The sequence below is a fragment of the Pteropus medius genome, unplaced genomic scaffold, assembly GCF_902729225.1.
Source record: "Pteropus medius unplaced genomic scaffold, Ma_sr-lr_union100, whole genome shotgun sequence".
Classification (NCBI taxonomy): domain Eukaryota; kingdom Metazoa; phylum Chordata; class Mammalia; order Chiroptera; family Pteropodidae; genus Pteropus; species Pteropus medius.
Window position 1 is genome coordinate 4,810,895 of NW_024349803.1, and position 27,145 is coordinate 4,838,039.

The 27,145-nt window shown below is 35.7% G+C and overlaps 1 protein-coding gene across 3 annotated transcripts in view; it reads right to left on the reverse strand.

Annotated features, from left to right (window-relative positions):
• Positions 1–375: 375 nt before the first annotated feature.
• Positions 376–27,145, reverse strand: part of PIK3R4 (phosphoinositide-3-kinase regulatory subunit 4) — a 62,322-nt gene continuing 35,552 nt past the window's right edge. For 2 of the 3 annotated variants that reach the window (XM_039837111.1, XM_039837112.1), the window contains 11 exons: positions 24,895–25,096; positions 22,960–23,147; positions 21,951–22,161; positions 19,518–19,683; positions 11,699–11,863; positions 7,293–7,504; positions 5,586–5,717; positions 2,639–2,739; positions 1,964–2,052; positions 1,557–1,665; positions 402–876 (listed from right to left, as the gene is read on the reverse strand). In XM_039837111.1, coding sequence (XP_039693045.1) covers positions 706–876; positions 1,557–1,665; positions 1,964–2,052; positions 2,639–2,739; positions 5,586–5,717; positions 7,293–7,504; positions 11,699–11,863; positions 19,518–19,683; positions 21,951–22,161; positions 22,960–23,147; positions 24,895–25,096 — 1,746 coding nt within the window. In that variant the 3' untranslated portion in view covers positions 402–705. Of the gene's footprint in view, positions 877–1,556; positions 1,666–1,963; positions 2,053–2,638; positions 2,740–5,585; positions 5,718–7,292; positions 7,505–11,698; positions 11,864–19,517; positions 19,684–21,950; positions 22,162–22,959; positions 23,148–24,894; positions 25,097–27,145 lie in introns of all 3 variants that reach the window. The other variant, XM_039837110.1, reaches the window with a different exon arrangement.

A 27,145-nucleotide genomic window follows, 5' to 3' on the forward strand; every position in this document is an offset into this window, starting at 1 on the left:
CAATTTTGGTCTTCTAAAAATATAAATTTTTGGCATGTTAACAGCTTAATCTTTTTTTTCTTTCTCATGCATTTAATACATAATCTACACTAGATAAAACCAAGCTGTTGGGCTTTTCAGAATTTATAGTAGAGCCTATAACAAACAGTAATGATGGCTAAGATTTCTGTAGAGCTGATACACAGGAGATCAGTTCTAGTGTTAAATAACTAATCAGGCAGGCTATAAAACACACAGGAAGAAAGATTATAGCAGAAAGAGCATAATACTGAGAGTCCAGAGATTTGAGAGGAAGGCCTAGTCTGTCACTGATTCTTTGTGATAACCAATTCTATTTCTTCAAAGGTTTACTGTTAAAAGCACCAACAAAAACCATTAAGATGCTTGAATACAGTTTATTGGCTGCTTTCAATAGCATTTTTAATAGCAAAAATGTGTTTACATTATATAGCACACAACAATCTTTTTTCAATACAAAGTCCCAGATACTGTCCATTGTCTGGCCAATTCTCGAAGAGATATAAACAAGAATACTAATCAAGTACAACTTCCTTAACCACCTTGGGTGGGATTTGTTTTATCATGAAACATTTAACAGAGACATGATTTTGAAAATTAAGTAAATTAATCTGTTCTTTATCTAAAAATACCTTTCTCTTGAGTTATATTTATAATTTTATTACAAGTTATACAAATCATTAGGTTTCATTTCCATACCTTAACAATCCCATCTCTAGAAGCAGTTACAATGAAGCCCTGTGTTGTCTGGAATGTGGCAACATCTGTGACAATGTCATGATGTCCCACAGGCAGAGACTCCGGTCCCCTCCGAGGGGTGTCATCACTTGGTCCTACCTTCTGCTTATTCTGAATTTCCTGTTTAAAAGTGAAGGAGAAAGGCAGAAGTTAAAAGCCTGTACCACATTCTACCTCTTGTGAATACAATGAGTGAAAGGAGTAAAGAGGAAACATGACATTCTAGATTTCCTGTCATTAGATTCCATAAGGGGCCACTGACAAATATGAAAAACTTATGAATAGGCCACTAATCTATGCATGTTACTTTTTGTCAAAATCAAAAGGGAAAGCATATAACTGAGGTATAAATAACCAGAATATGGAAGTGAATACTATTTAACATTTCTAAAGCTCATTATTATTTGTCACGAAGGAAGCGCACTTTCAGGTATGTTATTTCATTTGAAGTTTTTGCCTAACTCAAGAACACAAGCTTTAGAGTCCCAATAGCCAGGTTTGAATCCCAGCTTTGCTTCTTACTAGCTGAATGATCTTAAGGAAAATAATAAGACAACTTTATAAGGAAGCACCTTTAAGGACTGAGCAAGGTATAGTTACTTCGAGCTGTGTACTTACATGTGCAATTTTGGTGTTTATTATACCTTAATAAAAAGTTAAAAAATAGAAAAGCCATGAGAAAATAAAAACATTTCTTAAACTTGAAAAATCGCCAAAGCCATTTACTTTAATCAACTCAAGTGTCTATGAAAGCCATTCTTATGCCTACAAAAGTTGAAGGAAAAAAAGACTGCTTATACCTGGACGACTTCGGTGCCTTCAATTATTTTCCTGTAGTAGGACACAGATGGAGAACTAGTACTTCCTGCAACAACATAGGACCTCTCTGGGTAAGCCAAGTCCCAAAACCTAGGGAAGGGGAAATAGATGGTGATAATCTCTGAAGAAGGGGAGGAACTAATGATCATTAGCTTACATTCAATACATAGCTTATTTTTTTTGTATTAGGAAGAGAGATTTTTCTAGAATAACAAAATTAGTTACAAATGAAGTATTAACAGGTGTCCTTGCAAGATGTGGGTGATTTTAAACACTACGAGATTGCTAATATCTATAACACCCTAGTGTTAACTGTAATATCCATCCACATTTTATTAGCCTTCCCCTTTTAAATGTTGCATAAAGTATTCTTTATCAGAGACTATACCTTATTTTCATGTCTGAGCCAGCTGTTAGCAAGATAGGATTTCCATCTGCAGGACTACAGTAGATACCATGAACACTGTGAGGAGAAGGCTTAAAAGAAAGAAATGAGTCAAACAAAGGATACCAGTGTATTCCATAAATGATGGTGCCATTTCTAGAGATAAGTCAACTGTCACTGGCTTTATAGGCCCCTGGTTAACTGAAGATTAGGTATGTATTAAATACTTCTTTGGGACTTTAAAATGCATTTGTTTTGTATCATTCTGAATAAAGAGGCAAAGCCTGTTCAGCTTCCTAAAATTTTCTATTTCAGATGAGAAGGACCTCAACTAGAGGAGAAAGGAAAGTTCTTTCCTATCTTTTGCTCCAATGAAGCACCCTTGGCAACATGAGAATTAGAAACAAAAGTAAATGTAAGAAGGTCATGTTCCATTTTTTAATGATCTAAACATCAATCTCAGCTTCTCTAATGAACCCAGATTTTTACTGGGGTTCCAAAAAGACATCATAAACCTTATGGAGCTAATAACTAAAACACCTAATACAGCAATGGCATCCTAATCCTTATTTTACCAAATGATATCTGTTAGGCTTTTGGGTTAATGTTTTGAATATGTGAAAGTGCGTGGAACATGGGAAATTATATTACCCTATATAATAAAAACTGGAGTCAAACCTGTAACTCAGAAAGTGGTGGTGCACTGCTGGCCCAGAGGGTGAATCTTCTGTCACCAGTCTCCATGTCCCACATAGACACTTCATTGTTGCCCTGAACAGCTAAGGGAAACAAAGGCCAGAACGTTACTCAGATAAGAATTACGCTCTTAGAGCTTTCACAGCTTGGTAGATAATCCAAGTCAGCCTTTACCCATTTCCATTTTTACCCATCCTGTAAGAAATGCTTGCTAGTACCTTTAAATAAGATTGTGACCCTGTCACCTAACTGGAGTACAAAAAAAATGTTTTGAATAGTCTATCAGTAAATATTTACTGGTATCTAACCAAGTAGAAAGAATTGTGGGGTGGAAAGTCAAATCACAAACAGATTATGCCCTCAAGAAACCTACAGTCTAGAAGTAGAACAAAAAAGAGAACTGCAAAGTTCCACCTGAACTTAAGGAAGGAAAAGATCATATCCAGCGGGTAAGAATCAAGGTTGCCTAGTAGAGATGTTTTTAAAGCTGGACGGATACAGGTAAATCATTTCAGGCAGAAAGAATGGAATGAGCAAAAACCACAAAAAAAATCTCTGAGTGTTTTGGAGAACTATGAGTAGTTGGTCCGACTGAAGCACATTTGTGACGGGAAGGAGTGGGAGATGAAGGTTGGAAAGAGGAAAGAGCAGAAGATTATAGAAAAGGGAACTGCAGGTCTAAGAGAGACATCCCTTAGGCATTTTTGAACAGGGAGAGTGACAATACCCAAGACTTCATTATTTATTGAACCAACAAATATTTCTCATGAGCTAGTCAGTGTCATAGGCACTGAGCAAAAGAAGGCAAACAATTAAAAAAAAAAAAATCTGTTTCATGGAACTTACATACTAGTGAGGACCACACTGAAAAAATGAAAGGCTCAGGAAGCCAGTGTAGCTGGTGCAGACTGAGCACGGGAGATTAGCAGAAAAAGGGCACTAGTGCTGGTCACTTTCCACTAGCCACTCTAAGGCTGGAGCACATGAACCACATTAGCAGGCTCCTGTACCCTCTGACTTCTAGATGGGTTTGGCCTATAGTAAGCTAAATAATGCCCCACCACCACTACTAACCAGGTCCTAATCTTTAGAGCCTGTGAATATTATATGGAAAAGTGCCTCTGCAGATGTAATTAAATTAAGGGCCTTGAGAATTAAGGGCAAGGGAGCTCCTAGATTGTCCAGCTGAGTCTTAAATGCAAACACAATCCTTAGAAGAGGGAAGCAATAACAATGAAGCAAGATGCTATGGTGCTAGCATTGAGGATGGAGAAGGGGTCATGAGCCAACATATGTAGCTCTAGAAGCAGGAAAAGGCAAGGGGCTAGATTCTGCCCTAGAGCCTCCAGGAGGAATGCAGCCCTGCTACCACCTTCATTTTGGCTCAGCAAAACTCATTTCAAAATTCTGACCTCCAGAACTGTTAAAGAATAAATCTGTGTTAAGCTACCAAGTTTGTGTTAATTTATTACAGTAGTCATAGTTAACTAATTTAGGTATATGGAAGCCCCAGTAGGAGATTAAGGGATGGATGAAAGTCAAGGCAGTCACCTCAGGCTGGTTGTATCCCTCACCTCAAAATCAATGCTCCTCTCAAGGCGGCATTCTCAACTTCCTTCCAAATTCCAGTAACCATCGCCTCTTCTTCCACTGCTACTCTGCTGGTACTAGCCTTATTTCATTGAACTAATGTTATGATGCCCCTACAACCACCCTTTGTAAATAGTTTCTTTGAAAAGAAATCCTCCTCAAATTATCCTAGCTTGGGTATACCATCTGTTTCCTGCTGAAACCCTGACTGATAAAGAAGGTCAGAGAGGCAGCAGGGATAGATTCCATAAAGCCTTCGGGCCATAAGGTGGAGTTTGGCTGTTACTTGGAATAAGAAGCCACTGGAAGGTACTGAGCAGAAGGAAAAATGGCCTTAAGAGGTAAGAATCAAAGCAGGGAATTACAAGGATATTGCATTAATAGGGACAAAAGATGGTGATGGTTTGGACTAGAGAGACAGTAAAAATGGTCAGATTATGAATATATTTTAAGATAGAATATATATGATTGGCTGGTACACTGGAAGTGAAATAAGAGAAAAGAATCAAGGATAATACAAGGCTTCTTTCTGAGCATCTAGCATAAAAGCTGCCATTTACTGAGAGAACACTATAGGAAGAGCTGGTCTGTCTCAGAGTAAGATGTAGTGGTGAGGGAACTGAGACAGGAAACTAAGTTGTCAGTTTAGACGGGTCAAATTTAACAACAGCAGTGTATGAGATAGGACTAGAAAGCGCCTAGACACAAAAAAGGACCGATGAGGAAACATAGGAATAACAAGAGCTACTATTTATCAAGTACTAATTCTGTGCTGGGCTATGTGTTTGACATGTGTTATCTCAAATTCTTATAACTCTGCTAGGTTAGTATTTTTAACCACATTTTGAAGATAAGAAAAGTGAATTTCAAAGACTTGCCCAAGTGTCTTTCCCAAGAATCTGTACAAGGAAATTTGAATACCCAGTGAGGGGAGGGAAGGGAAAGGAAGCTTGCAAGAATCACAATAGAAACAGATCAACAAGAACTGGCAATTGACAAGGTTGAGTCAAGGTTTCTAACTTGTATTTCTAGAAAGATGGTGGCAACTTTAACAATATAGGAGAAAGAAACGATATAGGAGAAAGAAAACAAATGGAAGGCGAAATAGTGGCAAACAGGAATGGAAGGTGATATGGTGATTGATATCAGTTTTAAACATAATAAACATGAAATGACAGTGAGATATTAGTGGTGGGAACTCTCATAATCAAATCAGAACAAAATCAAGCATCTGTTCATATGTAAAGTAAAAACTCTAAGAACATGAATACTGGGACCAGGGTATTATGCAGCTTTCAAGAAAATCTTCCAACACCTGAAAGCCAACCCTCCACTTTACCTGCAATCACCCAGGACTGATATAGAGGATGCATTGAGAGGCGTCTGATCCGAGCCCTGGAAGGATGGCAGTGACTGGAAATTGGCAACTGGAACCGCATGTCCCAACAAGCCATGGTACCGCTGCTTGTACCTTAAAAGGAAAAAAAAACAAAAAGATTACCATCTAATAATTAAAGCACATCAGGCAACATGTACACAAAGGATAAATAGCATTAGCTTAGTATGAATGTATTTTAAAATTGAGTCATGTCTCAGTTCCAAACAGCACCTTTACTTGTTAAATAACGAAGACATAAAGCACGTATCACAATGCTACTACAGAAGTGTCTAACACATATAAATTGAAAATGAATAACTCATTAATTACCGACACTTATTGCCAAAGACACCACACACACAAAACGGAAGGTCTAGAGAAGATAAAAATTGAATTTGGTAAGTCAAAATGATCAGAATGCCTAACCAGAGATGTTTTACTGGCATTCAGTGATCACTTTATGAGCCCTAAAGTGGCAGCAGCTTTGTAGCTATCTTCAGATATCAATCATTTCCATGTGCACTTGTCTCTAAGACATTCCAGAAACAGGTATGGGTGTCCAATCACAGCAGAAACTAGAATGAGTCCCTGCACATCTGCCCATGACAACTTAAACCACACAAAGAGAAGCTCCCCTAACCCCTAATCCCAAAAGAATAATGCCTACTCTAACACTAAGCAGCTGGTTGTGACAGAGGCACAGAGCATTTTCCTGGATTGGTCTCCAATTCCAGTGGAGAGACTGAGGGTGGGAAAAGACAAAGGGGCAACAGGATCTCTCTGTTTGTCACCCTGTCCCACTCCAGGACAGTGGCTCAAATAGCCACAGGTAGCATTGCCTGCCCTCCTCAAAAGATGATCAGGGTACCTGAGAGCCATCACTGCCATTTGTTAATATGCTAAATATTTAATATCTACTCTTCTAGGCCATCTCCTGTACCTGTGCAGTTTATTCAGGCAAAAAGCAAAAAAAATAAAATAAAATAATGCATTCCATAAAACTATATATAAAAAGTAATAAAAGGCAGATATTTTACAATAATAAATGAAAGGGAATCTAGAAATCAAATTTCAAGCAGAGTAGATTATAATTCTTCTGAAAAAGAGTACCAAGTGGGGAAAAAAATAAGATGAGGTACTTTCTCAAGGTGCAAGTTCAAAGGCCTATGGGGGAAAAAACGTGAAACTAAAACAGAAAAGCAGCAATCTCTGAGGAAAGGGAGGGAGAGAGAAATAATACAGCAAGAAATCATCATTGAGTTCTTCTCCTGTACCAGACACTGTAATAGATGCTTTCGATTCATTAAATCCTCAAAGCAGCCCCTGGAAGGATTTGCCTGTTTGAAGATGAGGATATTGAGACTCAGAGTTAAGTAGTTTGCCTGAGATTACTGAACCAAGCCTGCTGCTTCCCTGGCAGAATGAGAGAATACCAGCAAATCTGATCACTATAATGATTATAGAGGCTCATTTGAGAACAAAAAGGAAATTGTTTTATGCACTGGGACACTAATTTCACTCTAAAAATTAAATTACAAGTGGTTATAACATAATAATTATGAAAAAAGATGGGGAAAAATTATCGATGAAGAAAAGTAAGAAGCTTTCCTAAGAAGCAATTCCAGACATTAGTGTCATTCAAACTCAATGACTTGAAAGTAAGCTTACCGATGCAGAGCCAGCACTGGTGAATGTCCACAGCAAAAGAAGTTATGAGGCCTGACTTCAAATCATGCTTTAACGTCCACGCATTGCTTGAAGACCTGAGATCCCAGCCAACCAGAGAACCATTCACAGTGGCATAGGCCAGAACGGACTGTGCCCCGGAGTTGAAGTGATGCATATCCACGACACAGCCATCCTCCTTCTGATCTAGAATTCTAGAGAAATACACAAAGCAAAAGGCAAAGACTTTTCTAGTCGCTGAAGACATAGCACTAGTCTCTAGTAAGATGAATTTACATTCTAACCATGGTCAAGAAATGAAAACTCTGTGATACATCAGGACAATGATAGCTGAGGCATTTTTAAAAAATTAATTTGGACTTAGAGAAAAGATGCAAAAATAGTATACAGAATTCCTGTGTATCCTTTACTCAGCTTCTCCTCATGTTAACACCTTACAAAACCATAGAACATTTATCAAAACTAAGAAATTAACGTTGGCACAATACTAGTAAAGTACAGAACATACTAGGATTTCATCAGTTTTTCCACTAGTCCCTTTTACTGTTCCAGGATCCAAACCAAAATACACATGGAATTTGTGTCATGTCTCCTTAGTCTCCTCCAACCTGACAGTTCCTTAGTCTTTTTCTTTCATGACCTTTTGGAAGACTAGTAGTGGGTTATTTTATAGAATGTTCCTCAGTTTCGGTTTACCTCATGTGTCCTCACAAATAGACTGAGCTTATGTCTTATTCAGAAGGAGACCAGAGAAGTAGCATGCCCGTCTCAGTGCATATACAAGCGAGTACCTGATATTAGTACGTATTAGTGGTGACGTTAAGCTTGATAGTGTCTGCCAGGATTTTCCACTGTAAACTTGTTATTTTTCCATTTATAACTTAATATTTAGGGGAAATGCCTATTTTTCCATTTATAACTTAATATTTAGGGGAAATGCCTATGGTCTTCTAATGAAGACTTTCTCTTTCCCTCATTCCTTCTATATTTATTGATTAGAATTCTTCTGCAAAGAAGCAAGGAAGAGGAGTCACTTCTCCATTAACTTGTTTATTTATTTATTTATACCAGTATGGACTCACAGATATTTTATTCTTTGAGTTATAACCCACTACTATCGTGATTTATTTTGTTGCTTAAGTTGTTCCAACTTTGGCCAGGGGCAGCTCTCTCAGGTTGGCTCCAATGCCCTTTCAATGTGCTTGTTTGACCACTTCCTAACTTTCTGGCATCACAAGATGCCCCACTTATCTTGTATTTTCCCTGCCCCAACCCTGGAATCAACCAGTTCTCCAAGAAGCCCTGGTTCCTTTCATTGCAGAATAGTTATTTAAAAACCAAGGTCTGTGCTCTAAGTGCTCACAGCTATGGGGGTGTCTCTGTTTCTAGTCCCCCACAATGGTCAGAGCTACAAAATATATTATGTATACCACTTCATGCAGACATATCTGTATTGCTATCTTGTTACTTGTGTGTATATGTGTGTATATGTAAATACACACAGAGCTGACCCTTGAATACTGAGGGGATTAGGGGCACTGATCCCTACACAAAAACCTGCATTTAACTTTTGACTCCCCCAAAACTGAACAGCCTATTGTTGACAAGGAGCCTTACCAATAACAAAGTTTATTAACATATATTTTGTATGTTATATGTATTATGTACTGTATTCTTATAATAAAGAAAGAGAAAAGAAAATGTTATGAAGAAAATCATAAAGAAAATAAAATACATTTACTGTGTTTACTGAAAAAAATCTGTGTGTAAGTGGAGCCAGGCAGTTCGGACACATGTTGTTCAAGGGCCAACTGTACATATATCATGAGCCCATACTGATATCCATCCATTACCAGGGTTCATTCTAGCATTTCCTTATCTATAACTTCTTTCTTCAACAGTGAGAAACCTGGTTCTCATTATCTACAGTATAGTCACTTATTTCTTCAACCCTAGTACACAAATAGTTTTAGAACTGCTGAACCACAACCCCTGTGAAAAACAACCAAATAGAATACAATGTTTGAGTTCAGTTCCTTTTGTTATTAGGCTTTGCAGTATTAAACCACTGTTTTCTAAAGTTATTCGGCTGGCTCCTTTATTCCCCATATTCTTCGATGTCATTACATGATTTATCCGTATAACAAACAGACTGATTTATCAGACTACATTCTACCTTTTCCCCTACATGTGTTTGATTTTTTAAATTAATATACAGTAAAATTCACTTTTTGTGATATACAGTTCTGTGTAGCCATCGTATGCAAATATATGCAAAGAAATATTTTAAGAATAGCAAATGAATAGCCATGTATCTTCTATCACACAACCATACAGAACAATTCCATACCCCAAAAATTATCCTGTGCAGGTCTTCTGTAGTCAACCCCTATGCCCACCTGTGGCGACTCACTGTTCTGTTTTCTTCTCTATAATTTTGTTTTCCAGAATGTCATATATTTGGAAACAAGCAATATATAGCCTTTTAGATCTGACTTCTTTCATTAGAAAAAATAAGATTCATAAGTCAGTTTATTTCTTTTGATATCCATTGTATGGATATAACCTGTTTTTCAAGCTTAGGCATTTTTAAACTAAAAAAAATATCATAAACTTACTAGCCAGCCTCCTTGATCAGGACATATGCTTTTGCATACACTTAGACTTAGTTTTATCTCTTAGATCTAGAGTCAGCAAACATCTCTGTAAGGAGCCAGACAGTAAATACAGGCTTTGCAAGTCACATACATCTCTAATGCATATTCTTTATTTTTTTTTTTTTACAATCATTTGAAAATGCAAAAATCATTCTTAGTTTATGGGCCATACTGCAGGCTGCAGTTTGCTGACCTCTGTCTTAGATAAACAATTACATTCACATTCTAATACAAACTATATTCTCCCTAAAAAGATAATGAAAAGTCCAAATGCCAAATAAAATGTGAAAAGGTGCCACAAATTCTAATTATTAAAACCCATGACAAAAGTTGATCTAATTGAAGCAACCCCCACCCCCAAAAAGGACTCACGGCAAGGTTTCTTTGGAACACACTGCTGTCACGCACAGTGACTAAACATCCTGGAACAATCAATGCTTTCTTAGGGAAAAGATAATAACTTTCATAGTAAAAAGTGCTGTCAGCTGAGAGGCAGCAATGCACAGAATGAGCACGTCTCTGTGTGTATACTGCCAGCAGTCACCACACAACACATTTTGCCAACAGCTCTTCGTTAACTTACATGGAACTCAGTAGGTATGTTGCTGTACAGTCATCCTCTGCTGAAACAATTTTAAAGGAAACTGGCAGGTATTGGTTTTTGTTTTGTTTTGTTTAGTTAAAAGCCACATATATCTTAGACAAAAGCTGCCCAAATCTGTTTAGTGACTATATTAAAAATAACACATTTTTAATTGCAAAACAAAATAATAAACATAAAACAATACAAATAATAAAATCCTGGGTGATCCAACAAACATCCTTTTCTGTCATAGCTACCCAATGGCCATGACTTATAATCCACTTAACTATAAGCATCTGATCATTCCACTTTCTTCCAGTGGGGTACATCACCTCTGCCTTCCATGCCCTACTTGACTGCCCTACTTTGGCTCGCTAACTTATATCTGGCTTCACCTCTTCCAGGCCTTCTTCCCTATTCCCTGCAAACTGCTTCCCCATCCCTGTAATATAGCACATTATCACACTGTATTGAAATCATCAGTTCAGTGCTCTATTCCTCTCCCTAGACTGTAGTTTCTTGGAAAGCATATCTTACTTGTCTTTGAAATCCTCAGTGACACATACTGGTCAGCTGAAAAACCGTTCTGCTTTATATTTAAGGATCTTATCTTGAAAGTGTTTAATCTGTGGGCAATCACAATTTGTGGTAAAGGAAATTTTAAATAAAACCAGTATTTTGTTTTAAAATAAGCAAATCATCTGACTAAAAGCTACACTCCATGTTCCCATCAACTTCAGAGGTTTTAATGCTAAGTGACAAAATGCTAGCAACATTTAAGTTTTCTTTCATGAAGAACACTCATATTCTCAAAATCGGCCAGTGAGAGTTCTGCTTTTAGTAGTTGAGACAAAAAATGTAACTGATAATTAGATCACTCAGACATATTCCAGACTGGGACGAGCCCCACGTTCAAAGTTGCCCTTCTGATCTTTTGACAAACTGGCAGAAAATAAAACATGCAGACATAGTTTTCTAAAACTAATGACATGTAATAGATTTGAATTGGAAACAGAGCCTTATTTCATGTGCTTAAATAAAGAAGTTCAATGTACGAGGTCCTCAGCTGATCCAAACTACATGGGGAAGAGAGGCTTAAAGTACTCTAGTGCACTAAATGCAGTTTAAAAGACATAAAAGATAGATACCTGCTTTGTAGGGGATGAATTTTAGGAGACTTGGGCAGCTTGGCAGCCTCGATTCCAAGAAGTTGGATAGCACCGTTATCAGATGCTATGGCCAAGTAGTGAGAACCCTGGCAGAATGTGAGAGTCTTGACACGTCCTCCAATTCGGCTATATGTAATAATAGATCTGCACAAAAGGAAAATAAGATTGCATTTCTGAAAGGCCACAAGAGCATTATTACTGCTAATATTAAATAAATATCCACACGACTATTAAAAAAATTACTACTTTGAGGTCCATTTCATTTCCTTGATCTCATAACAAAAACAAAAATCCCCTCAAAAGCACCTTTTCTTCTGCTATTTTCAAATGGCCATCTTCACACACTTCTGTATTACAGAAAGACTGTTCATCCTCCTTTCCGACTAGAACTCCCATACTTGTGGTTCTGGTCCAGTTTTTCTTCCACTCTTGCAATACCTTAAACTCTACCCTTTCACCCTTCAGTTATTTATAATCTGGCACAGCAGGAACAGCACTGGTACGGAATCAAAGAGCTAAGTTCCACTACTGACTATCTATATGATCTTGATCAAGCCACTTAACCTACTTTGTATCTGTTTACTCATACACAAAACAAGAAGTGCCCAATTATCTAACTGGGACATAGTGAAGCTCAAATAAACCATAAAACATTCATAAATGCAAAATAGTATTATAATTTTCAGTCTCTCCCACAAACACGCTGACCTCTCAAGCTGTCTGTCCTCATATTCACTGCCAAAGTTCTTGAATAGCTGATCTACACAGGGTGTCTCCCATTATTACTAATTCCCTCTTTCATTACCCTCCACATAGGCTGCAAACTCATCCTTCTAAGGAGCCATACTCTAAAAGGTCACAAGCACCTAATCACCAATTTATTAACCTCTATCTTCTATAATTTATTTCATTTTACTATATAATACATTAAAACACAAAAAGAATATAGAAAAGTAAAAATATATAAATCACCCAGAAACAATATTTTGTAATATATTCTTCCAAAAGGTGTTCAACACATATGACAATATATTCATATTTGCTTTTTAAATAACTATGGAATCATAAATTATGTATTTTAATGTTTCTCTAGTCCACTTTTTCTTAATAACAGCTTTGTTGAGATACAATTCACATATCATAAAGTTTAAAAACATTTAGAAGTGTATAATTCAGTGATTTTTAGTATATTAACAGAATTCTGCATAGAACATCGGTATCTAATTCCAGAACATTTTCATAATTCTTTAGAAACCCAAAACAAAAGTCACCTCGCACCCATTAACATCCAGTCTCCATCTTCCCCTTCCCCTTAAATTTCCAATGAATTTTCCTATTCTGGATATTTCATATAAATGTAGTCATACATCATGTTTTCAAGGTTCATCCATTCCTTTTTATGCCAATTATTACCCCATCATGTGGCTATACCACATTTTGCACATCCACTCATCAGCTGATGAACATTTGTATTGTTTCCACTTGTTAGCTATTATGAATAATGCTACTATAAACACATATACATATGTTTTTGTGTGGATATATGTCTCAAACCAGAGCCCACAGGGACCCATTCAGTATGCTAGATGAGTAAAGAGAGCCAAGAACAAGTAATAGAGAGATGAGAATTCCAGTATGCTGGGTCTCTCACATTTGCGGGTTCTCTTGCTCTCCCTTGTGTGTACTCGCTCACTCTCACTCTCTCCCCCACCTTCCCTCCCTCTTTAATATTGAGATATAATTTACTTACCATAAAATTCACTCTTTTAAAGGGATTTATGATATAGTCACTAAATTTTGCAACCATCATCATTCTCGAATTCCAGAATATTTTCATCACCCCAAAAAAGAAACTCTATACCCATTAACGGTCACTCCCCAATGCTCCCTCTCCCCAGCTCCTGGCAACTATTAACCTACTTTCTACTGCTACGGGTTTGCCTATTCTGGGCATTTCACATAAATGAAATCATACAATATGCTGTCTGGCCTTTGGATCAGGCTTCTTTCACTTAGCATAATGTTTTCAGGGTTTATCCATGTTATCACACATATGAGTATGTCATTCCTTTTTATGGATAAATAATATTCCATTGTGTGGAAATACCACCTTTGGTTTATTCATTCGATAATTAATAGACGTTGTGGTTTCCACTTTTGGGCTATTATGAATACAGCTGCTATGAACGCAGTAGATAGATTTTTATGTGAACATGTTTTCAACTGTCTTGGGTTTATTCCTATGAGTGAAAATGCAGAGTCATAAGTTAACTCTATGTTTAGCATTTTGCAAAACTGCCAAAGTGTTTTCCATTGTTGCACCATTTTACATTTCCAGCAGCAATGTATAAAAGTTCCAATTTCTCTACATCCTCTTAACACTGTTTTTTTTTTTTTTATTATACTCATTCTAGTGGGTGTGAGTGAGGTAGTATCACATTGTGGTTTTGGTTTGCCTTGCCCTAGTGACTAATGATGTAGAACACCTTTTTGTATACATATTGGTCCTATTTGGAGAAACATCTATTTGGATATAGAATTACTGGTTGACAGTCTTTAGCTTTCAACACTTTGAATATCTAATCCCACTGATTTCAAGTCTCCATTTTCTGATAAAAGGTCAGCTATTAATCTTACTGAAGCTCCCTTGTACATGATGAGTCACTTTTCTCCCACTGCTCTCAACATTCTATGTCTTTCGACAGTTTGCTTATCATGTGTCTGATATGGCTCTTTGATTTTTATCCTACTTAAAATTCACTGAGCTTCTTAGATGTGCAGGTTAATATTTTACATAAAGTCTGGCGAGTTTCCAGCCATTATTTCTTCAAATATTCTTTCTGTTCCTTTTTTTATCTTCACTTTCTGGGACTTTTATTATGTGTATGGTGGTACGTACACTTGATGGTGTTCCACAGGTCTTTGAAGCTCTGTTCATTTTTCTTTATCCTTTTTTAGTTTTTGTATGTCTAACTGGATAATGTCCATTGATCTGTCTTCAAGTCCCTGGTTTTTTCTTGCCTGTTGAAATCTGCTGTGGAGGCTCTCGAGTGAGTTTTTCATTGCAGTTACTGTACTTCTCAACTCCAGATTTTCTATTTATTATTTCTATTTCCTTTTGATAGGGTCTATTAGGAGAGACATTTTTCTCACGCTTTCCTTTTTAATCCTTTAGATGTGGTTTCTTTTAATTCTTTAAACGTATATTAATAGCTAATTTAAAGTCTTTATCTAGAAAGTCCAATGTCTGGGATCACTGTGGTACAGTTTCCACTGACTACTTTTTTTCCTGTGTATAAGCCATACTTTTCTGTTTCTTTGCCTTACTTGTAAATTCTTGTTCAAAACTGGGCATTCTAATTAATATGTATCAACACTGGAAATAAAATTCCAGTGTTATGTTTGTTTAGTGACTCCTCTATACTAAGTCTATAAAGTCTACGTTCTTTCTCATATGTGGCCTCTGAAGTTTTTGTTCCGTTAGCTTAGTGGTCAGCTAATAACTAGACAAATATTTCCTTACATGCCTTAAACTGAGTGTTCCAGCCTTTGTTGAGGTCTGTTTTGTGGCATACCTTCAACAAAGCACTTTACAACTCTGTCTTATCCTTCATTTCCTGCTTGCACAGTCTCAAGATCAGCCAGAAGTGAGAACTCAGAGTTTTCTCAGTTTTTTCTTAGGTATGTACACAACCATGCACATCCGTGTGGCTTTACAGACACTCACAAAAACATCCAAACTTTTCAAAGGCCCTATGGACATCCCACTCTCTAGTTTGTCCTTTTAAATCTGTCAGCTTCTGGTTAGCTGCAACTGCTAATGCCACTTCAGGCAGTGCAATGTTAAACAAATAGCATGATAATTTCAACAAATGTCCTGTGGATACAGTTTTTCTCAAAGAACAAGGTACAGGCCAGATCAAATAAAGACAGACCCTGAGAATGAAACTTTTTAGCAAGCTGGCAGAAAGGTCAAATAGTGACAAGTTTCTGAAAATGAGGCTTTTGGGGAGTTCCAAAGCCATTATCACTCCTCGGTGGCTACTATATTGATGTTCATGGCTACCATAGTTGTAGGACTGTTAGTGTTCGAAAACTACTGTAGAGCTTGGTAGAAGGAGATGAAATTAGGGACCACAGGGCTCACTGTTCTGAGAGTCAGCTGTTTTTCTTAAATAACACTCTTCAGATTGATGCAGGACTATTTCCAGAATTCTGAAAAAGTCGATTTTGAGTTTTTGTCAGTGTACTCATTGTTTTTGTGTAGGAGCAGATTTTTGGAAGTCCTTACTTTGTCATCCCAAAAACAGAAACCCTATGTGCTCTTCTTAAACCAACTTCTTCACACAATGTATTTGTTATCAAAAATTTATTTCCATGACATCAGTTTTATACACACCATCACTTATTTATCCAATTTTACTCCTACTGCTAAACCTTTAGTTTGCATCTAATTTTCTACTATTATAAAGAAAATGTGAACAGCCTTAGAACTAAATCTGAGTTTATTCTTATTTATTTCCTTAGGATATGGACATCATGAAGGCATATGATATATAATGTAAAAAAGCCCTTCAGGGATGATGGCTGTATCAACTACATTCTCCCAAATACACTGTATGAGAATGCCCACTGGCCTTGCTAGGTTTTCATGCTACTTGGCTTTTTTATTGCATTTCAGAGCTGCCTGTAAGTCCTTTTCTTAAAACTCTCTCTTTTGTTGCAGTTTAATATATCAAATTTAAATGGTTTCTTCTCTCCTTTTCTGACCTCTTCCTGCCCCCAAAATTCAATTTCCTAAGATTTAGGTCTCAGGCTTTCCCAGGTCTTTATAACCCTTTGCACTCCCTTTTCTTCAGAGTAGCCATACTCAAAAACTTTGACTTTCAACACTACCAAGGACTCTAAAATATATAACCCTAACATTGATAACTTTCTTGCATACCCCTCAATTATTTCAATTCTTCATTGGGACAAAACTCTACTTAGATATTTTACCATCTAATTCAACAAATACCAAATATACCAATCTCTCCTAAAATTGAGAAGCTAAATGAGTCAAAAATAGGGTAGCACAAGAAGCATATATAAAAAATATAATCTAGAATACTATAAAGGATTAAGCTGAAAAATCTATGTAAAAGTTTTAAAAAACAGCAATTTTCAAGAACTAGTCCCCAAGGGACAAACTATTAAACTTAAATAAGAAAGAAGAAAATGGCAGAGCCAAGATCCAGGTGGCCTAAATCACTAATCATAATTCAATGAAAAGTTAAGACTGGGAACTGTAGTCAGTCAGCCAACATGATACATAGGAGAAAAGACTCAGTAGTCAGAATGTACTAGTAACATTTCCTAAGAAAACACACAAGTTTTACTGCTCTATCCCAGTCACTGGCTGTCTTCCACTTGGTTCTGGCAATAATAATGGCCTCTTTCTCCCCTCATCGGTTCATAAAGGCATGTGATGGGAACAACACATTCTCTTCTCTCCCCTTCTTTCGTACCCTGGACCTTGAATGAAACATCTCCAAGCCAAAGCCTATTGCACTCAACAATAAGAGAACAGGTGTTATAGCAAAGCAAAAGAGCAGCTGGGTCCAGGGGAAATCCAATCTCCTAATCGTCATACAAACTTCCCAAAGACTGTACAGTCAGCTAAACTGCCACATTTTCTGGAATGTGCCACCTGGATACCAATGCCTAAAATATAACACTGGGATATAGAAAGCATGGCTCTGTGATAAAAACTGAGAATTAATGAGTAAAGTTTTGCAAAGCTAATAGATGATTCCAAGTTCTTACTTGAGAAGTTTACTCATGTCAGTTAAGCTCCTCCTAACAAAAGGGACAGTGAATGCAATTGATCATGATAAAAGCAAAGAACCATTTGGAAAGTACTTATTGGAAAGGCTGTTTAAAATACTTATTAAAATGCTAATAATGGCGGAGTTTCAGAAAAATGGCTGTGAGCAGGGAGGAGGCAGGGATTTTATGTGGAAGAACATGAGGGGGACATTCTGGTTATGTTCTGTATTTTTAGAGCAGTTTAAGTTGCACAGGTGTATGCATCTGTTAAAATTCATGAATTGGTTCACTTAAGATCTGTGTACTTCATAACATATGAATTTCATGCCAGAAAGAAAAAAAACTCTATAAGCCAATACTGAGCTCTAGTTAATGATATGCATGCTGAAATTTTTAGAAGTGTACTGATGTCTACAACATACTTTGAAATACATTTTTAAAAGATGAATTGATAGGATGGATAATTATATGACAGCAAATACAATAAAATTTATTAATTTTAGCATCTGCATGACAAGTACATAGTTGTTCACTGTGACACTCTTTCAACTTTTCTTATATGTTTGAAAACTTCATAATAAAATGTTGACAAAAAATTGCTACATGGAGCCAGGATTCTTTTATCTGTTTTTGATTTATGTTTTAACCAATGTCATAGCAAGACAGAAAGAAAGTAAAAATAAGCATGGTGTAAAAATATAGAGCTCTTTTAAAAAAATAAGCAACACAAAATCATATCAGGTTGGTAAACAGTAAACCTATGAATTATTTTAGCTATCCAAGATATTTTGTTGTTTGATGATTTTGTGGTTAATTATAGTCAATGAACTGATAACAAGATAACACTGAAGATTCTTACATGTCATTTTAAGTATATGAGATTCAATTAGGATTTTAGTAGCTTTCTTTTCAGATCCAGACTAAACGAGGCACAGAAAAAAATATGAATAAGGCAGAATTAACGGGAATGGGGAGACTGGGAGAACTGGGGGATGGGGTAGGGCCATAATTATAAAGTAATACAAATCTAAAATACTTCTTATAATCACATTTATCAAAATCGCATCGTGCATATTTAAAATATTCAGGATTTCAAGTCATAAATTATCTCAGTTATGACCACAACAGGGGGGCAATGGTACTATGTGTTTTTCTTACATAGCTAATCATTCCATCATTTTTGACTTTTCTCTTGCTCATACTCTAACCTATTCAGCAAATATTATTGGTTCTACCATCAAAACATAACCAGAATCTGATCACTTCCCATTACCTGCACCTCTTGCTTGAATTACTGTAATGGTCTCCTAACTGCTTCTGCTCTGCCTCTCTTCAGTCTATTCTCAGCACAAAAGCCAGAGTAATTCTGCTGAAATCTAATCCAGATCATGTTTATCCTCTGCTTGGAACCCTCCAAAGGCTCCCCATCTCACTCAGTAAAAGTCAAAAGTCCTTTACAATAGCCTACGAGGGCCAGTGTAATCTGGCCCTTCTTTCCCCTCCCTCCTGCTCACTCTGCTCCAGCCACACTGGCTATTCTACTGTTCCTGAAACATGCCAAACATCTTTCTTCCTCAAGGCCTCTGAAATCCCTGCTTCCTCTGCCTGGAACGTTTTCCCCTAAGATATATCCCAGGGCTCTTGCACTCATCATTTTCAGGACTTTCCTCAAATGACATCTTCTCTGTGAGGTATTCTCTGGTCAGCTTAAAATTCTACCCTACTGTACCCCTATTGCATTCTCTATCCCTCTTTCCCATTATGTTTTTCTTCATAACATTTTTTACCATCTAACATACTGTATGTTTTAATAACACTGTTTATTGTCTGTCACCTCCCACTAGAAGTAAAGTTTCACAAAAAAGATATTTTTTCCATTTATGATTGCTATATCCCTGGAACCTAAGACAGTGCCTATCACGGTGTAAGCACTCAATAAGTATTTGCTGACTGAATGAATAAACTGATTCTCCTGCTAGGCATATTTTACCTGGTAGTAGTGGTCTTCCCCTCCATCTTTTGACTGTTCCAGATTTTCACTGTGCCATCATTTGAACATGTTGCAAAAAGTGAGTGTTCATCAGAGACTCTAATTCGATTCACAGCAAATTTGTGTTCATGAAGATGTGCAACTAGGAGCCCTTTAGGACGCCACCCTAAGGAAAAACAAAGGGGTGTATCTTAAATCATACTTTACAATCTTTCCCTTACCCAGCAACTATAATCACCAACAACCATGAGAGAACAATCATAAGAACTATACAAAGGGTACTAACAGCTAACCAATCCAGAGTGGTCTACTGGGCCATGACAGACTCTATTATCTATTGAGTAAGACATCCAAGATAGCAACTAAATGTTGCTCAAATAGCCTTAGAAAGCCTGCACCTGGAGACCCCTAGTGTCTGAGAAGGCACAAGAGTCACTTGCTACCCAACTGCTTGTTTAGGAGCAAGAAATAATGACTATCCTGAACTACAGAAATTGGAATGTTAAAAGGCAGACTGAGCCTGAAAGCCTCAAAGACCCAGATCCACCATACCACATATATGTCTGATCTTAGAGTAATATCTGTGCTTCAATATCCTCAAATGTAAAATGAGGAAAATACTACTTAATCCAAATGGTCACTATATGGATAAATGAGATGTATAAAATCTAACACGATCCCAGGCCCATAGTAAACACCCAATGTTTATTTCCTCTCTACAAGCAATCATTTATTCTATGCTATCAACATGTCAGTATAAATGGTATTATAAATTAGAGCCTCAGAATGCCCATGGATTTTCTAGTACTTTCTTTATGATATCACTACCCTTGTTTTATTATGTATTTTTTATGATTAATTTCCTATAATAAATTACAAATTCCGAGGCCAGAAACTATGTCTTATCCATTCTGAATTATTCACAGTATCTAGCATGTCCTTGCATGTAACTGTCTTTAATGGTGATGAATAAAATTCTATATTAAGTATAACATTTAATCACATTTAATATTAATCAATGTTAAAATAAAACAAAACTGAAAGCTACGCTGAAGATCATACTATATTAAGAGTTAGCACTGTGCCTAATTAAGTGATAACAATGTCATTTTACGATAAAATTACTTTTTACCAAGAAACAAAAATGAAACCAATACTAATGCCAAACCTGGCTTACTGTTTCCCCTTGGCTCTCTAGCCTGTATGTGTGGAAAGAACATCTAGATGTGATTTTTAAGGAGGATACACTGGATTTGAAAGTGATCAAAAACACTATGTCATAAACTCTAGATAATCTACCAGGCTAGGTTGAACATTTCCCTCTAGAAAAAAATCAATCTCAAGCAATCACTTAAGTGTGGATAGAAAAAATTAAGAGTCCAACAGTCATCACACATTTCTTGAACCACAAAATCTGACACCTTTTCTAGGATTACTGAATAAAATATACAGCTCCGCTCAAGTATAAAATACCACTTATAAAAACAATTTCTATCCTAAAATAGTTTTGGGCAACTTTTTTTGTTTTTAAAGCAGGGCTGGTAAATAATATTGGACTATATCACAGAAACAACATTAAACATTCCAGAATATTTTGATATGAAAATTCATGTGACTAGAGATGCCTCTTACCACTTAACAATATTTTCTAAATCTTTAAATCATTGACCACTACAAGCATTTTCTAGGTTCACAATAGAAGCCCTTGGGAATTCACATTATTTTTAAATCTCTACACGTAAACACACTATGCATTTCTCCTCAATATTTTCAACCTAATTTTCATTACTAAAGTCTACAGAAACTCATTAAAAATGTCTTTCAAAATCTGAAAATCTATTATCAAAGACTAACTCCACCACATTAAACTGGGCAAGTCTGTTAACATAGCTGAGCCACATTTTCATATGAAATATCTCTAGATTTCCTTTAGATGTTCTCAGAATATAGGAGTGCTTCTCCGAAATCTTAATGTTGATAACTGCTGAATGGTGGGGTTGTAGGTGATTTTGTTTTCTTGTAGAAGTATTCATTATTTTCAAAATTTTACTTTTTTAAAATTAATAGATGTTAAACCCTTCTGAAATTAAAAGTTAAAAGTTTACTCTAAGCAACCTGATATTCAGTGAGAAAGTGGCATGACATTAAGCAAGCAGATAAAACCTAGCCTGATAAATGGAGAAACTGGACTACAGACAGGCCTAACGTCTTTATATAAGTGGCCTAAAGAAGATAGTACAAGTTGCCCCTAGAGCTTAGAAGATCCAAACATCACAAATGACTTAAGACGTCTCACTTATTGCTTATTCCTCTAGGCTTCCAAAGTGACACTTTGTTCTTACTTCTTTTGCTTGGTAATTACCAGTACCCGGCATTAGATTCTAGGCTTTGGCACCTAGGCTAGAATACAACTCCCTTCAGTGGTGCTTTTACCCGGTGGTGGTGGTTTACTCTCCCATTCAGCGTTTTCCATCATCTGCTTAGCTATTCTCTCAGCATTACACTGCTCTCGCTTTTGTTGTATGAGTTGCTGAAGTTCAGTTTTACAAGTTGTGATCCGAATCTGGTAAGTGGATGGTAAAATTGTGCTACTTAAAACCTGTACTGTTGGTTTTCTACTTTGGACATTTGTCACTTCTGGAACCTATAAAACAAATAGAATTATAGGTAATTATGTCATAAGTAAAGTATATTTGATAATAAAAATGTACCTATGTTCTCTTTATTCACTGTATCAGCTTTTTGTCCTTATTAATGTACCAATTTTGAAATGTTTAAATACAATGACATGTTTTCAGTGAAAACCTAGTTCAAATGAGGTTTATAACTACACATATTACATTCCAAACTTCTACATTATTAAAATAAATTATCAGTGCAGCAATAACATTTTTGTTTAAAATTCTCATGAAGTGAAAAGAAATAGAATTTTGTCAGTTAATACTTTTCATTTAAAATATGACTAGCTAGAGAAGAGTTACCTTAAATTGCGAATTTATTTTAAATATATAAAAATCATCATGACATTTCTCACACATGACAAACTTAAGACTTTTATTCTCAGAAGTATTCTTGCTATTTTACAGAAATAACTATGTCATATTAAAGAATAAAAAGAGATTTAAAAGGTTCACTGCAGACTAATTATAAACACAGTTCATAATTTCTTCAACCCATAATTTCAGATTACTTTATTAGTGAGTACTCTAAAACAAGACCTTTTTTGATGTGTTCAATAACTAGATTTCCTCTTGTCTATAAAATTAAAAATAAACCTGTGTTAGAAACATGTCCTCCTACAGGACGAGTCACTCTACTGATTTTTCCAGTATAGTACACAGCCTCTGAACATCCAAAAAAGCAGAATGGGATTGAAAGATAAAAGGAGAGAAAAGAAAAAAAAAAAAAGACAAAAAGAGGACAATTGCTTAAGTGACAATACCTGCGGAGAAGTTGACAAGGGGACACAAATGCCAACAGAGGACTCGGAACGAGGCGGCTTCCCAGTCTGAATCACCTCCTGGTCACTCCCTTTAGGTAGGACCTGTGGGATGTTTGGTGGTTCCAGTGACCCAAACATGCTTTTCCATTCTTCATTTACATTTGAGTCTTGTTTCACATGTTTTCTAGCTATGAAAACAGATTTAGAATAGTCTGAAGGAAACCTCTAAAACCAGTATGTGCTTTTATTGCTTTTTTTTTCTAGTGGGGGAGGGGCTTCACATGCTATTTGCATTTCAAATCCTATTTGTTCTTTATGACTTCCAATTTATTTACATTTATATATCAACTCACTTCATTTCTAGGGCAGATGCAACAGATGGGCTTTTGATAGTGTTAATAATTAGACCTACTTGTTTCCTAGTTTCCCAAGGTTAGCTCAAATTCAAATAACCATTTCATCTGAAGAACCAAAAATAAAAACAACTTTTTCAAATTTTTCAAATGTCACTGAGCACACTGCTAAATATGACCTCTCTATTAGCAATATCAGTTACTCGGGAAACGATATAAAAACAGAATAAAAAATTAATTGTTATCTACCTCCTGACTATAAACAGATGAGAAATCTTTAATTCCTTTGTCCAATTAGAAAAATATATTAAGTTCTAGCATTACCAAAAAATAACACGATTTGCCCCGTAACTTTATAAATCTCATAAACTAATACTACCATTTTATTTACTATATATACTGTTTCACAACTTCTTTTTCTTCTACTTAATATATTGAACATTTATTTCACCATTCCCCTATTAATGAACACTTCAATATTTTCCAGATATTTCAATATTTTTTTTGCAGGGAAAACACTCTTCTACATATTTCTTCGTATGTATGTCCTTATTTCTTAGGACAGTGCTTCTTGAAAAGAGTACGTTCAATTTACAATCTCTTCAACAGGGTATGAAAACGCCTGCTTCTCTACACCCTTGCTAACTCTGGGCATCATCGCTCTCTGCTACACTCTTAGGCAGAAAATGGCATCTTGTTATTCTAATTTGCATTTCTTTATTTGCCTTTTCAAACATATGCATCTCTTTAACTTGAATGTTCAAATCCTTCACTATTTTTTTTCTCAGAGTGCTTGCATTTTTCTCTTTAATTTATCTGAGTGAGTGCTTTACATATTATGGATGTAAAGCACCTATAATTAAGTTGCAAATCTTTATCACGAATTTGGCAGTTAGAAGTTTAAATATAATTCATTAGTTGCCCTCAAAATCTGATACTGGAATAGAGGAATTTTTAAAGGCATAGACTTGGAAGTGACTATATCTCCAAAAAGGGTTAAGGGAAGAAGGCTCAAGATCTTAAAAACCTCATACAGTGTCAACGTTATCGTTACAAGAGCTGACAGTTCTAAATCTTGAGACTTCAAATGACTGAGGCTTCTCTGGTCTCTATTCTTTTGTTATTTCATTGTTAAATTTAAGACTATTCTTTTCAATTGACTGGGCATTACCTAATAACAAACCAGAAACCTTTATCTCATTTTATATAGACTATTGGCCTTGGGTTGATGTTTAAAGGATTAAAAATAAAATTTCATCTTCAATCATACATTTCCACAGAGGCAACAGGATTTTATTATACAAGCAAGGCTTTGGAGTCAGGTTTTGGTTTGAATCCTGATTCTGACACATACAGAGCCATAATTTTGGCAAGTTACTTAACTTAATCTCTTAACTGTTAGTTCACTCTTCCACTTTTCCTCCCACAAACCTTTCTGCTACATAATGGAGTCACTCACCATATTTGAAAGTTCCGTATCTGAGAAATGTGACTTTTATTTTACTACTAATTAGCTAAAAGTAGCCTTATGAAATAACTAATAATATAAGTTAAACGCATACACACACACAAATGTACTAACCTCGCTTATCATCTGGTTCCTGCTTGGTTTTAACAAGATCAACTTGTCTTCCAGTTATACCCAAGGCTGTCAAGTCAATTACCCCTTTCTGACTACTATCATGAAGATGGCTCTGGTCCACTATATTGGCCTTTGCTTTGTTAGATTTCATCATGAAGTCTTTTAGTGCCAAAAGTTTGTCTTCCTCTTCCTCTGTCATTCCCTAAAACCAAATAAAACCATATATATGCTCTACGTCCTTTTTGAAAGTAATAATAACAGGCCTCAGACTGTTATTATTGACTGGCAACTGAAAGGTCAAACCGCCCGATTTAAAATTCTAAGGGTCAGATGGTAAAATGAAGTTAGCAAAGGCAAGAGAAAAGGAAAGTATCAGTACAAAACAACATCTCACTACTCTCTCTATTAGGGCACTTTCTACTTTGCACCAGGCTTTATATTTTAACTTTCTTTCAAATTGGGAGCATTCAAGTATAATTCATCTTCAAAATCCCTAAAGAACTTAATACATTGCCTGGTATCTAGTAGATCTTTAATTATATAACTCTGAATAAACAAACATTTAGTATCTAAACAAAAATTCTAGAAATACAATGTTATGCAAAAGAAAATGTATGTATGTTTCAACTTTGTTCCTAGAAGTGTTGAGAACATGAAATGAGACACTGTATGTGAAAGCAGTCTATGATATGGAAAACATTCTACACACCTCAGGAACTGATAGGCATGCTTGCTGAACTGCAAATGTAAGCAACATACCCACTAGCATTTTAGGATAATGGTATGATTGGAGTCAGACTGCTTACATTCAAATCCCAGCTCCATTACTTACTACCTATATGACCTTGGTCAAGTTATCCAATTTTTCTGTACCTCTATAAAATAAAGATAATTACTAACACTCATCTTATAGGTTATTATGAATTTTTAAAATATTGATCCACCCAAGACACTTAGAACACTGGAAACGGTCTGACAGCTAATAAATACTAAGTAATTAATTCAATGTGCAACTTAAATATTCTGGTAAATGAAACAGTTCTGCATTTTCTTCAAAACTTTCCAACCACTCAGAGAATCCTCTAGAATGTTTTTATTGTGCAAATAAAAACATCAATAAAATGTAACTTTTAAAAAATGTAAACAATTCCCCTGAGGCCTTAATCTTGAATCCCACTAGATTTTAAAAGTAATGTTCACAATCCACAGTCACAATAAGACAAACAAACCCTAGAAAGTTAGAAAGCTAATAATGAAATAAAATTGCATTATAGTTCAAAATCACAGAGAAATTCCTAATTGAATGTTTTCCAATATTAACTTGAAGTTCTTAATTTATTTTCATTTCTCCTCCTAAAATTTGCCTAAAGTAGACAATTTCATAGCTATAGTAAGAATTCTATTTTTTTTGTTGTTGTTGTTAGTCTATGTTTTAGTTCACAAGACCACAAAAGGGAAGGCCATCATAAAGGCCATAAAAAGGACTGAAGCCCTGATATATGCCATGGCATGGAGAAACTTTAAAAATATTTTGCTAAGAAGCCAGACATAAAAAGCCACATACTATATGATTCCACTCATAAAATATCCAAAATAGAAAAATTTGTAAAGACAGAAAGTAGATTTAGTGGTTGCTAGGGGCTGGGAATGGGGGGGAGAAGCAAATGGGGAATGATTGTTAATGAGCACAGGGTTCCTTTTTGGGATGATGAAAATGTTCTGAAATTAGATAGTTGTGATGGTTTCACAACAATGTAAACATACTAAAAACCACTGAATTGTACACTTTTAATAAGAGTAACTCTTATTATATGTGAATTATATCTCAATACAAAATGTTAGGAATGAACCATAAAAAAAAATCTGAGGACACTACAAGAAAAACTGAAGGACAAATCATTCATGAACCTACACGCAACAGTATTCAATAAAGTATCAACAAATCAAATCCAGCCTATGTAAAAATGTATTTTATGTAATATTTAATACTACTTTATAGTATTTAACTATTATATACTTATTTTATATTTATGCATTTTATAATAAAAATGTATTTAAAATAAATATAATAAGGTTGTGTAGTCCCAAAATCCAGGAATAGAAGGTTGATATGACATTGGAAAATCAATCAGTGTAATTCACCATATTAATGGAAGAGAAAAACCACACAATGATCTCAATAGATTAAAAAAAAGACATCTGATAAACCTTAATATTCTTCCATAATAATCCTCTTAGCAAGCCAGAAATG